The sequence below is a fragment of the Caretta caretta genome, chromosome 1, assembly GCF_965140235.1.
Source record: "Caretta caretta isolate rCarCar2 chromosome 1, rCarCar1.hap1, whole genome shotgun sequence".
In the NCBI taxonomy this organism is placed as follows: Eukaryota; Metazoa; Chordata; order Testudines; family Cheloniidae; genus Caretta; species Caretta caretta.
Window position 1 is genome coordinate 288996036 of NC_134206.1, and position 12089 is coordinate 289008124.

Below are 12089 nucleotides of genomic sequence, written 5' to 3' on the forward strand. Positions count from 1 at the left end.
CAGGGCATGGGGTGTGGGTAAGTGCGGGGGGGGGGGGTGCTGGAGTCAGGGCAGAGGGCTGGGGGGTGTGGGCTGGGGTCGTGGGAGTGCTTCCAGACCCCTGCCCTGAGCAGCTCACAGCAGGGGCTGGAGGGGATATGCCCTGATTCCACCCCCTTCCCCAAGGTCCGCGGAGTAGAGCACACTCTGAGGCTCCGCTTTTACCTCTCCCCCTCCATAGCAAGGGCCATCAGTTGATTGGCCACAGGGAGGGAGAGAAGGAGGGGCAGGAACCCAGCATGCTGGGGGAAGAGGCTGGGGGAGGGTGAAGCTTGCCTACCCTGCAAGGAGAGACCGGTGGGCGGAAAAGAGTGGGCCAGGCTGGGCAGGATTTTTTAGTGGCATGCTGCTGTCTGCCCAGGTCCGGCAGACAGCAGCATGCCATTAAAAATTGGCTCGCGTGCCGTGTTTGGCTCGCATGCCATAGGTTGCCGACCTCTAGTATAGAGAATTCCCCATTAGAAATCAGGATTACCACCTTCTGGGCTAAATTTAAGACTCCTACATAGAGGTGAACTATCCCTTAGAGAGGGCTAACAAGACCTATATTGCTTATATTATGTAATTTTAGGTTTTCCAATTACAAGGTAAAGCAATCATAAGCAGCATACAATTTACTTTCTGCAGTGTTACTTCCAATTTTGCTTAAATACTGGTTGGTGGAGAGCTATGTGTAGGGGAGGGTAAATGTGGTCGGTGTTGTACAGCGAATGATTAAAAACTAGTGTACCGCCACTGATAGTCATTCCACTTTTCTATTTTGGAAGTATTTAAAATACATATATACAGAGGCTAATTAGTTGTACATACCGTTCCTGCAGTATCTAGGATTTCAAGCATACACTGTTGTGCATCTACTTCAACTTGCTGTCAAGGAAACAAAAATCAGGTTAAAATTTTTCTTCTCAAAACAAGAAAGACTGTCAAATAGGCAACTTGTTTCCCTTTACAATTAATCTAATACACAAGACAAAGTAAGGGAAAATAAGATCCTAGCTTTTAATAAGTTTGTGTATGTACTCTGAAAGCAGGAGATACAGATAATTTTTTTTTCAGAAGCCCAAGTGATTTAGGAGCCTAAATATCTTGAAAGCAGTACTTAGGGACTTTTGAAAATGATACCCATATACTAAAGAGTATTATAAATCTTTACAGTCTTCTATAAGCAGAGAACACAGCTAGTTTGTGCTTGGTCCAATGGGCATTCTCAGCAAGCACGTACACTTAATATTTGTGAGGAAAAGCACATATCAAAAGCTAGAAAGTTAAAGTGGCATGTTGATGATCATTAAAAGGGCAATTTGGATCAATGGAGAGGTGGCAGTAGATTACAACACGGAATTATCACTTATCAGTTTGCTTTAAGTGTGCAATAATATGACAGCATCTCTCTCCTTCAGGGTATATGGGGCCATCTCATCTGTCACTCCACCCATGAAGGAGGATTGGCAGAGTTGTTTGCAAATTGATAAGTTTAAGGGAGCTTGGTACTTAGTCTGTATTCTCAAAAAGAAAAGGAGTACTTGTGGCTCCTTAGAGACGAACAAATTTATTTGAGCATAAGCTTTCGTGAAAAGCTTATGCTCAGATAAATTTGTTAGTCTCTAAGGAGCCACAAGTACTCCTTTTCTTTTTGAGAATACAGATTAACATGGCTGCTACTCTGAAACCTGTCATTAAAGTTTTGGTTCAGAAAGGAAGCCTATTTAAAACTAAGAAGGAAAGATTGTTTTTTCACATTTCGTCCATTTTCTTCTCCCTCTGAAGAGAATAAGGCCTTTTCAGTAGCCACTACTGTACTATGAAGGGATGCTGTTAAGTGGTGTACTCAACAATTTCCTTTATAAGACATCTTGGCTTGAAATCTCAAGTCAACAGTATGTTAAAATAATTTAGATATTGTAGTCATTGAATTCTGAAGTTTTAAAAAGCAGTTTAAAACTTGAAGTTCAGACTGTAAGCTGTTTTATGTAAAGCTTTTATTTAATATTACTTAAGATTTAATAAGGTGTGTACATAACTACAACAATTGCCAAAACAATGCTTTCCAAACCACAAAACAAGTTAGAATGTCATTGCTATTGCCCTTGCTTGAAGGAAGTGTATTGATATTGTTCAGACTAAGTAGACCTTCCAGAATCAGATCAATTCAGAGAAGAAATCCATGGGATTCTTAGTCATTCCAGGACCACATGTAGTCAGACAGATGTTAATTTTTGTTATGAAGCCTAGTTGAAAGCCCTCATTAACAGAAGCAGAGATTAATGTGAGACCATTTGACCTTTTCATACTTCATAAGAATAACTAGTGGCTTTAGTTTCTTTTGAAAGCTGATCTTTCAAATATATGCAAATGTTAAGTCTAAGGTGAGATCTACTGAATAATCTAAATACATGCAGTAAGGAACATTTCACCACCTTTATAATGCTTGCTAGCATTTTTGGTGTAATTTACTGCAGGTGCTTTGAAGTGGTGAGGGTCCAACAGTTACTGGACAGGACCGGAAATTCTTGTCCCTTACTTCCAAGGCTGAGATTAAAAAGAGTACCATCAAATTGTTTAAAAGATTTTTTTAGATTTCCTGTATACGTAGAGCTAGACCAAATTTCACATGAGTAAAATTTTCCACTACAGTGACTCTACCTGGTCATCAGGAAAGTAGTAAGTCTGGGATATTCTTCGCGCTCAGTGATTCCCCTTCTATCACCGAGCTAGCACAAAGCCACCAGCTAGCTGCTTCAGTGCCTTGACAATAGGGAGTTGAGGTAGACAACAACAGGGAACAGGTCAGAGGTGAGCCTACCCCCCCAGCTGAAGACAGGACAAGGGATACTCGTGTCACTGCAGTTTGTCTGGATCAGTCTTACCACAACTGGATAAGCTCTCTCTCTATACACCCCCCCCCCCCGCCCATCAAAGGGCATCAAGGTAAGGCTATTTTAATATTTCATTCTAAGTAAAAATAATGAATGGTCTCAAGCAGTTCATTATGGTATAGAGTTTGAGAACCACTGTTTTAGGAGTTCACTAATGCAACCTTGCACTAACTACAAACTCTAGCCGGACTTCCCCAACTTCAACACTAGGCACCAACCCACCTTTGTAGACAGCTTTCAGTAGGAGTCAGATCCTATTCTATTCAATGCCTCCCATGTAGAAATTAAAACATACATTTTCCTTAAGTAAAATAAAGGGGTTTTAGCAGTCATGGAAAGGCTTTGAAAATATAGGGAAAAATTTAACAAGGCCTTGAAAATATTAGGTTCAAAAGATAGAACAAATGTGGCATCTAGAGCAAGACAAGCTTTGGGGAGAAGGCTAAGCTTAGAATGTGGTTAATGAGAAAAGATTTCCGTGAAAAGGGGTCTCTAAATTATAGATGAAGTTACAAACTGGTTCTAATAGACAAATAAGGATGTTGTTTTGTGATATATGATTAAAAACTGAAAGTAACCTTTAATATACCAATGTTATCTTGAAGGGGGTCCAATCCTAAAATTGTATCTACTCAGGGACAGGAAAGAGGTCAACCCCAAACTGGTTCTTAGCTAAAAGTTAGCAACTGGCAATGACATTACTTATTAGGATATAAACAAGGTGAGCTTTTAAGGGTTCATTGTTAGTAACCGCCTTACCAAGTTGGAGCCAACCAACATGGGTTTGAACACCTTGGGTCTAGTCCGTTTGTAAGTATCTTGATCAAGTACTTCTGTGTTACTGTAGGGTGTAATAATTGCCTGAACTTTTATATATGTTTAGAGCATTCAGGATTGGATTTTATGAAGGAATTTAGGACTGAATTGGTGTTATCGTTTATGCACAGTATCATGACATCAAACTTAACACTCCGATATTGCACATTAACTTATTTATAGACAGTAAAATATTTAAGCTTAAATTGCAATATTTGAAAGCTGTACTTGCATTATCTCTTTAGGTAGGCTCTTCAAAAGGTGGTTATGTCATCACCAGAAGCCATATTGATAATCACGTGCTCTGGTTCATTGACTCATGAATATTTCCACTTCATATATGTCAAATGAGTTAGTGATGTTAGATGTGTTTAATGCTCTTATCATTCAGATTTTATGGTCAAGTACTTGCTAATTTTTTAAAATAGTGTTCATTTTAGAGTTTCAAAAATGATCTTTGTCTTGTATGGTTAGTGTAGCATCACTGTTAATTCATTGCATTACCTTTCTGTAGGAGTCTTCTATCGTAGGATCGTATTTTTCAACAAATATTCCTTGAACAAACTGTACAGTCTGCAACACAAAGAAGTTCCCTTATACAACTTTCTTTATATATTTTGACATTATATAAAGGTCTTAAACACATAATATTGTTCTAAGCGTACATACAATTGGCAAGAGCACGTTCCTATATTTACTGAAGGCAGACATATGTCTCTGTGTAAAATACCTGAATACGTATAAGACAACAGGCAGACATTTCTTCCAGACTGTAAACAAAATGCATTAGAGGTACATCCGTGTTCTAATACTTACATGTATTTATCCACCCAAGTTAGGGTGGATAAGTCATTTTTAAAATAGGACTGTTTAGAGCAAATGAGATCATAATCTATGTCTGAAAGACTAACATTACTATGAAATAGTTATTTACATATCCCGGGGAAAAAGTCAACTTAATACAGTTAGATAGAAACACATGTTGTATAGTTATACAGTTTGACACAAATTCAAGAGCTGTTTTGTATGGTCTACAACCTATTTTATTCGTACTATAAATTCAAAATGTGTATCCTGGACTACTAAATGGCTGTCAATATTTTCTAGAACAAGGGTGGCCAACCTGAGCCTGAGAAGGAGCCGGAATTTACCAATGTACATTGCCAAAGAGCCACAGTAATACATCAGTAGCGCCCCCCCCCCATCAGCTCCCCCCTCCCATCAGCTCCCCCCTCCATCCCCACACCTCCCGATCAGCTGTTTTGTGGCATGCAGGAGGCATGGGGGGAAGCAAGGGCACAGCAGGCTCAAGGGAGGGGGCGAGAAGGGGTGGAGTGGGTGCAGGGCCTGTGGCAGAGCCAGGGGTTGAGCAGTGAGCACCCCCCAGCACTTTGGAAATTTGGCGCCTGTAGCGGCAGCCCTGGAGTCGGTGCCTATACAAGGAGCCGCATATTAACTTCTGAAGAGCCTCATGTGGCTCCAGAGCCACAGGTTGGCCACCCCTGTTCTAGAACACTGAACTTCAGGCCAAGTCTTGCTCCCTCCTCTGCCTTCGCCGGGGGGGGGGGGGGGGGGAGAAGGGAGGAGTGTTCTGTAAACTGGATAGGCAGAATTCCAGAAGCTGACACACTGAGGGTATCTGTGTAGGCCAGAGACACTGGCATACTTTGGTATGGGACTTGTGGATCTTTGACTAAAAAGTCCAGCGGCTTAGAGCATAGGGGCTACCACTCAACGTCAAAACTGCAATACCAATGCAAGATGATTCCATTACCATAAACTCTGGATTCCTTCTATGTCAATGCCAGCTTAAGACAGGTTTGGTGCAAAATTTTCCTTTTAGTGTCTTTTTGCAGGGAAAAAGGTTTTATTTCAGCCAGTAGTCCATGGATGTAAGCTAAAGCACAAAAAAAAGTTGAAATCCTGGAGCCCAGAACATTCATAGTTCCCATGCATGTTGGGAGAGTTATGGCCCAGGGTTCCTAAATTTTTCCACAGCACAAGCCATATTTTAATTAAGGCATGGTCTCATGGACTACCTCCCCTCAAATTCATTGTCATAGCACCCATGGTAATTGCACAAATTGCTTACACAGAAGATCTCAAAGTACATAACACGTTCATAAGATCCCTTCAGATGCCATTTAACACCTGGAAAGGAGACATCAGCATGGTGCAAAAACCCAGTTACCCACAGACCACCATGAAGTGCTCGGAGACTTCTGGTTTAGAATATTATGGGTTGCTGTAAGGCAGCTGAACAACTCCTCTGTAGAGACAAATATACTTGAGAAAAAAATTAGTTGCTTTCTAGTTTCTTTCTAGTGTTTTTGCACATTTATTAGCACTTAAGGACCCAAATGGGATTAAGGCTCCCATTGTAGTAGATATTAATCAAACAAAATACTCGGACAAGGATTTTGACAATATGAAACATGTTGCATTTATCACAAGTAAATGTCAAAGGATGATGGACAGGAGCGAGAGGGAATAGTTTCAGTTGGGAGATCTGCGAACCACTGGCATAAGGGACTAACTGAAGGCAAGCTTGCTGATAACTGTCGTTTTTGGTTTTATCACAGCTGGTGTTTGGGGCCCCATGAAAACCACAATCACAGATCTCCCATTTAGTGGCCCCAGAAATGCTCAGATTTTATTCCCTTCTTTGCAAATACAGGTGCAATATTTTTAATGCAATATTTCAGGTTTCTTACATGTTTCTTTTGATTCTGAATGGTGGTATGATAATGGCGGACCACATTTTGTCTGGAAAGGACCCGAGACTGGTGAAAACAGTTCACAATTCTACCCCAAAATGCTACATACAGATCTATCTACTCCTTGTTCTCATGTGTATTGGGAAGGGAGGGGGAAGGAAGAGGACTCATGTTTTAGGGCACCAACAAATGACTACTCCATAGAGAATATTTGGAAAGAGTCAATATTTGTAGCTATTGACAGTCAGAAAGGTCACATGTCAAAGAATGGTAGAAATTTTGCATTTTGGATAATGTGGCTGCTGCAGTTGTTGCTTTATGATTAATGCTATATTTGTTTATGTCACAGAGATTATGGAAGTCACGGAATCTGTGACTTCCAGAGACCCCTGACGTTCTCTGCTTCAACCCCAGGGGCTGCAGGACTCTGGAGCTAGCAGCCAGCAGGGCTCTGTCGGGGTTCCAATGACAGGTGACAGCAGGCCCTCTGCAAGGTTCCAGTGACATGTGACAGACTCCTGAGGGGGCCCTCCTCACGGTTCCAGCAACAGGCAACAGCCTCAACGCCTCTGGTGAGCAGCTGAGGGTGTCCCCCCTGCAACTTCCAGCTGCTGCAGGCAGAGGGGGAACCCACCAGCCAAAACCATGGTTATGATTTATAAATTCAAGACTCTATATTTGCTAGTATTAAAACCCACCTACCATTTAACAATCCACTCTCCTAGCACATTTAGATTTATTTCTGAAGAGGCAGTCACTCAAGGTATGCTTCCAGTATTATCAGTAGCAAGTTTAACAACTTCAGTAACAGGCCTACTTTAACTTAAATATACCGAAAAGCAACACCCTAAGTGTTCCTCTTTAGGAAGTTCTCACCATCAAGATCTATAATTTAATTTTATTATATATACAACCATTTAACCAATTTGCTATTCAGTTTATATACTCCAGTTCTAGGACTCACTTACGTAGTGTCAAAACCTTCATCCTTGAACTCTTGTTCTTGTTTAAATACCCTTCCAAACTACCTCTTTGAACAGCAGGGTTTCTTTGCATGCGGATATCCAGGTTAAGCCTATCCATAATGAATAGACTTCTGCTCCAAAAAGTGCCTTAGTTCCCCATCAAAAAACTTTAGTCTATACTAGGAACTTATCATAGGTAACACTAGGCCAAAAATATAAATAAATAAATGGGGGGAAAAAAAAACAACATGTGAAGAGTAGGAAGCTTTCCTGGGTGAGTACCATCAAATTCTGAAGAATCCAGACCTTCAACACATTTAAGGACAGCACTCCAGTAGGAACCCCAAAACCTTCTGCTTTCCCAGAAGCTAGGGTGGGCAGAAGAGAGGCAAGAGTTCCTCATTTTGGCTCCTTGACAGCCAAAGTAATAACCTCTTTCATATTAGTCTATAGATGGTAGGTCTGTCCTCTGGCTAGAAGATGTCTGGTACATTTTCCAAGATCTGGGCATGCATGCATAAGCAAGCATGAAAGGACAGAGAACAGAAACAATAAAGTATACTGAGCTTTATGGAACATCAAGGGACAGCCCTCAGAAAGATGCAGCATGATACATCATAGATAAAGAAATGGGAGCACAGCAAAGAAATAAGGTATAATCAATGCAAGGGATGCACTAAGTAGGAGTTTCAGGGTAACCACACCTTTTTTGCCTCTTCCCCTCCCTCCTTTCCCCCCAGGTCCACTCCAGGAGCACTTAGTTAGATCTCCAGCCATTACTTTGTCCCAGGGCAAGGACCTTACCTGCTTGGAGCTCTGTCCCCAAGGGGTATGAACAGTGTATTGCCAGCAATTACAAGTTACCACACAGCTCTAAGCAAGCACATTTATTCTTAAGGTAAAAACATTACAGAAAACATAATAAAAACAAACATTTTAAATCACACATTAAACATACTAGGAGTCACCCACCCGTGTTATGGGGCCCTAGAAGCCAAAGTCTTGCTAACCCTTTTGCAAGGGTTCCCTCCCGGACAGAAGGCCCTGTTTGCTGAATCAAAAAAGTTCCCGAGTCAGTTTAAACACAGCCTTTACATGCCAAAAGCTCTCTCTGTTGGTCTCTGGAAAACCCAGTTTAAACCAGTATATGTAAGCTTCCCCGAGGGGGCAATAGCTCTCTGGAGGAGTTTAAGATGAGTCACTCAGGTTGTTATAACCTTCCACTGTTCTTAGTTCCTAATAATGCTGTAGCAATCCTCCCCCACATAGAGTTATATACAATCCTGGCCTACCTTGATATATAAACAGATTCATAAACTTAGCACAATATGTTGCCTTAAAGTTACTGCATGCAGTTGTGATATCTGTCACAGAGCTGCAAATACTGTAGAGTGAATATATTTTTCAAAAAGTTTCACCAGTGTTCAATGAATGTGTAACATATCCAATGTTTTCTCCAACCTGCTCTGTAGCCAATTTCTTCCTCCAACTTTCCCCAAGAACTAATTCTACGTCTGATTTCCTGCATAATCTTGTCTCCATTACATTGTCTGCTCATTTTCTTTTACTCTATGCTCTTCCCAATCTCATCTCACTGCTTTGCTTTCTAGGTTTGAGACCCACGTAACCCAGGGGATGCCAGACCTAAATTCTGTGGTGCTCTGGTGCAGCAGACTGAAGATTTTGCAACAGCTTTATTTTAAATTGAAAAGCCAAAGTACCAATCGTATTACTCATTTTCATATCAAGTTTATTAACTTTGGCTGACACTGGACAGGATGCTGCATGCACAACTGATTTCCCTGGAGGGGAAATTCAACTTTCAATAATTTGGGAAATAAGACTATAAGCACTTCAGGATGGATTTTTTTTTTAAAAAAAAAAACAGTGTCGAACACCTGTATCAAAGTATGCAACAACGTCAGAACATTCAGATATTAGGTGTTGACGGAGTTTAGACTTGCTAGCAAGATGAAGCCACCGTTAGTAATTTTTTACCCAGAACTTGAACATAAATGTGCATGTCTCCCTACCAAGAAGGGGCTGACATTTAAAACAGTCTGATTGACAGGAATCTGGAGACCTCGGTTCTACTTTGGCTTTTACTAGCCTTCCCTTCTGTAACTCAGTTTCCCATCTGTAAAATGGGGATAATGACATTTACTCATCTCTGCAGAGTGCTCTGATATTCGGGTGAAAAGCGCTTTGTAAGATCTAAATATTTTTCTGCAAGTGATTGAGAGTGGCAGAGTTTGACAGAACAAAACTTGCTAACAAGTAATCGCTGCCCCAAAGAGCAATCTACTGGTGGCCTGCAACTCCAGAAAGCAGATCCATCAGTGTCCCATCCTTGGTCCTACAGGTTTTTTTCCTCCCTCCAGCTGTGATAAAATAAAATCCCTTATATGTGCGATTGATAGCTGAGGACTCCTAAAGTGGAGATGGAATATGTGTGTGTGTGTGTGTGTGTGTGTGATCTGCACTGACAATCTTGAAGAACCACAGTTACCGTAGGGAAAGTAGCAGGTCTCTTCTTCCTGAATGCGTCAGCGTACACCCCACTGTAGATGCGTAACAAGCAGTATCCTGCTCATGATGGTAGCAGTGAGGAGTACCTGCTCTGTTAGTTAAAAAGTGATTTCAGAACTGCTCTCCTGAACTTAGCAGCCAGGTCCAAAGCCAAGTCCAAAGCTTAATGCTTGACAGTCAGTGAGTTACTCCATGTCAAGGAGAGAGCTTTGCAGATTTCTGTCAGCACATTTTTGAAGCAGGAGAAGGATGCCACTTGAGTTTTGGTGAAGTGAGTCTTAATGTTCGGTGGGAGAAGTGTAGTAGCCAGATGGGAATGAGACATGTTATCTATTTCAATATTCTCTGTGAAGAGATGGCCTGAACACATGGCTATAGCCAGAAACAGATGGGGACAGTCTGAACGGTTTAGTCTCGTCAACATAATAGCACAAAGTCCTGGAGACACTGAATGGGTGCACAGTTTTTTCCCCCTGATACAGTGCGAGATAGAGAAATGAGAACTTAGTGCTACCTTATGCCGGTCCTCTGGAATATCATAAGGGGAGTTTTAGCCATAAGTGCTTCAAGCTTGCTCACTTTTCTGGCTAAAGTGATAGCCACTAGAACACCTTCAAAAGAACATTCCAAAAGAGATTCAGAGGGAGGCTCCATGAGTCTAAGGAGGACTTTGTTGAGGTTCCTGGTGGGAAGAGGGTCTCTGGTGAGTAAGCATGCAATAGGTCGAGAAACTTAGATACCATTAGGCGAGAAAAGAGAGCATGACTATACAGGAGGATGGGAAGCTGAAGTTGCTGACTGTAGCAAAACTTAATGAAAGACACTGTTTTACGTGCAATAGATAGTACAGAATCTGTTTTCAAAGGTTGGTCTGGACCCAGTCTATTTTGGGCTGCCCATATCAAGAACCTCTTTAATTTTAGGATATGTAGGCAGCAGTCATGGTGTGTGGTATTCAGCTAACCTCACTGACAGGTGCACTGACTTAAAGTCTGGATGCAGTATCTGGCCACAGTGCTGTGAGATTAGATCCGGGCAGTCTGTGACTGAGACAGGTTGATGAACAGATATTTGTAGAAGATCTGTCAACCAAAACGCTCTCTACCAGTAGGGAAGCATAAGCATGGTTGTGGTTGTGTCATTTGATTTTGACTTTACCCTGGAAATTGATGGAAAAGCATATAGAAGACCTTGTGACCACTACAAAAGAAAGGTGTCAAGTAATGACCCCAACCTCACACCTCCTCTGAACAAGAGTTCTGACACCTAGCACTGAACAAGTATACCACCAGGATCTGCCAACACAGGAATATTGGCATGTTAAGGTTCCTTCCCCACTCTGAACTCTAGGGTACAGATGTGGGGACCTGCATGAAAGACCCCCTAATTTTATTCTTACTAGCTTAGGTTAAACGCTGCCACCACCAAAATGTTACACAAAGAACAGGGGAAGTGCCCACTTGGAAATGTCTCCCCTGCAAAATATCCCCCCTCAAGCACTACACCCCCTTTCCTGGGGAAGGCTTGATAAAAATCCTCACCAATTTGCATAGGTGAACACAGACCCAAACCCTTGGATCTTAAGAACAATAAAAAAGCAATCAGGTTCTTAAAAGAATTTTAATTAAAGAAAAAGTAAAAGAATCACCTCTGTAAAATCAGGATGGTAAATACCTTACAGGGTAATCAGATTCAAAACGGAGAATCCCTCTAGGCAAAACCTTAAGTTACAAAAAGACACAAAAACAGGAATATACATCCCATTCAGCACAACTTATTTTATCAGCCATTTAAACAAAACAGAATCTAACGCATATCTAACTAGATTGCTTACTAACTCTTTACAGGAGTTCTGACCTACATTCCTGCTCTGGTCCCAGCAAAAGCATCACACAGTCAGAAAGAACCTTTGTTCCCCCACCCCCCCTCCAGCTTTGAAAGTATCTTGTCTCCTCATTGGTCATTTTGGTCAGGTGCCAGTGAGGTTATCTTAGCTTCTTAACCCTTTACGGTGAAAGGGTTTTTTCCTCTGGCCAGGAGGGATTTAAAGGTGTTTACCCTTCCCTTTATGTTTATGATATGGCGCTATGACTGATCTCTACAGTGACCACTTGAGTGGTACTAGATTGTCTGTTCAGGAAGTCTGC

At 41.5% G+C, this 12089-nt stretch overlaps 1 protein-coding gene across 2 annotated transcripts in view; it reads right to left on the reverse strand.

Moving 5' to 3' along the window:
• Positions 1-12089, reverse strand: part of RAP1B (RAP1B, member of RAS oncogene family) — a 71143-nt gene that overhangs the window by 20487 nt on the left and 38567 nt on the right. For both annotated transcript variants that reach the window (XM_048835869.2, XM_048835870.2), the window contains exons 3-4: positions 4236-4304; positions 850-906 (exon numbers count right to left, since the gene is read on the reverse strand). In XM_048835869.2, coding sequence (XP_048691826.1) covers positions 850-906; positions 4236-4304 — 126 coding nt within the window. The remainder of the gene's footprint in view (positions 1-849; positions 907-4235; positions 4305-12089) is intronic.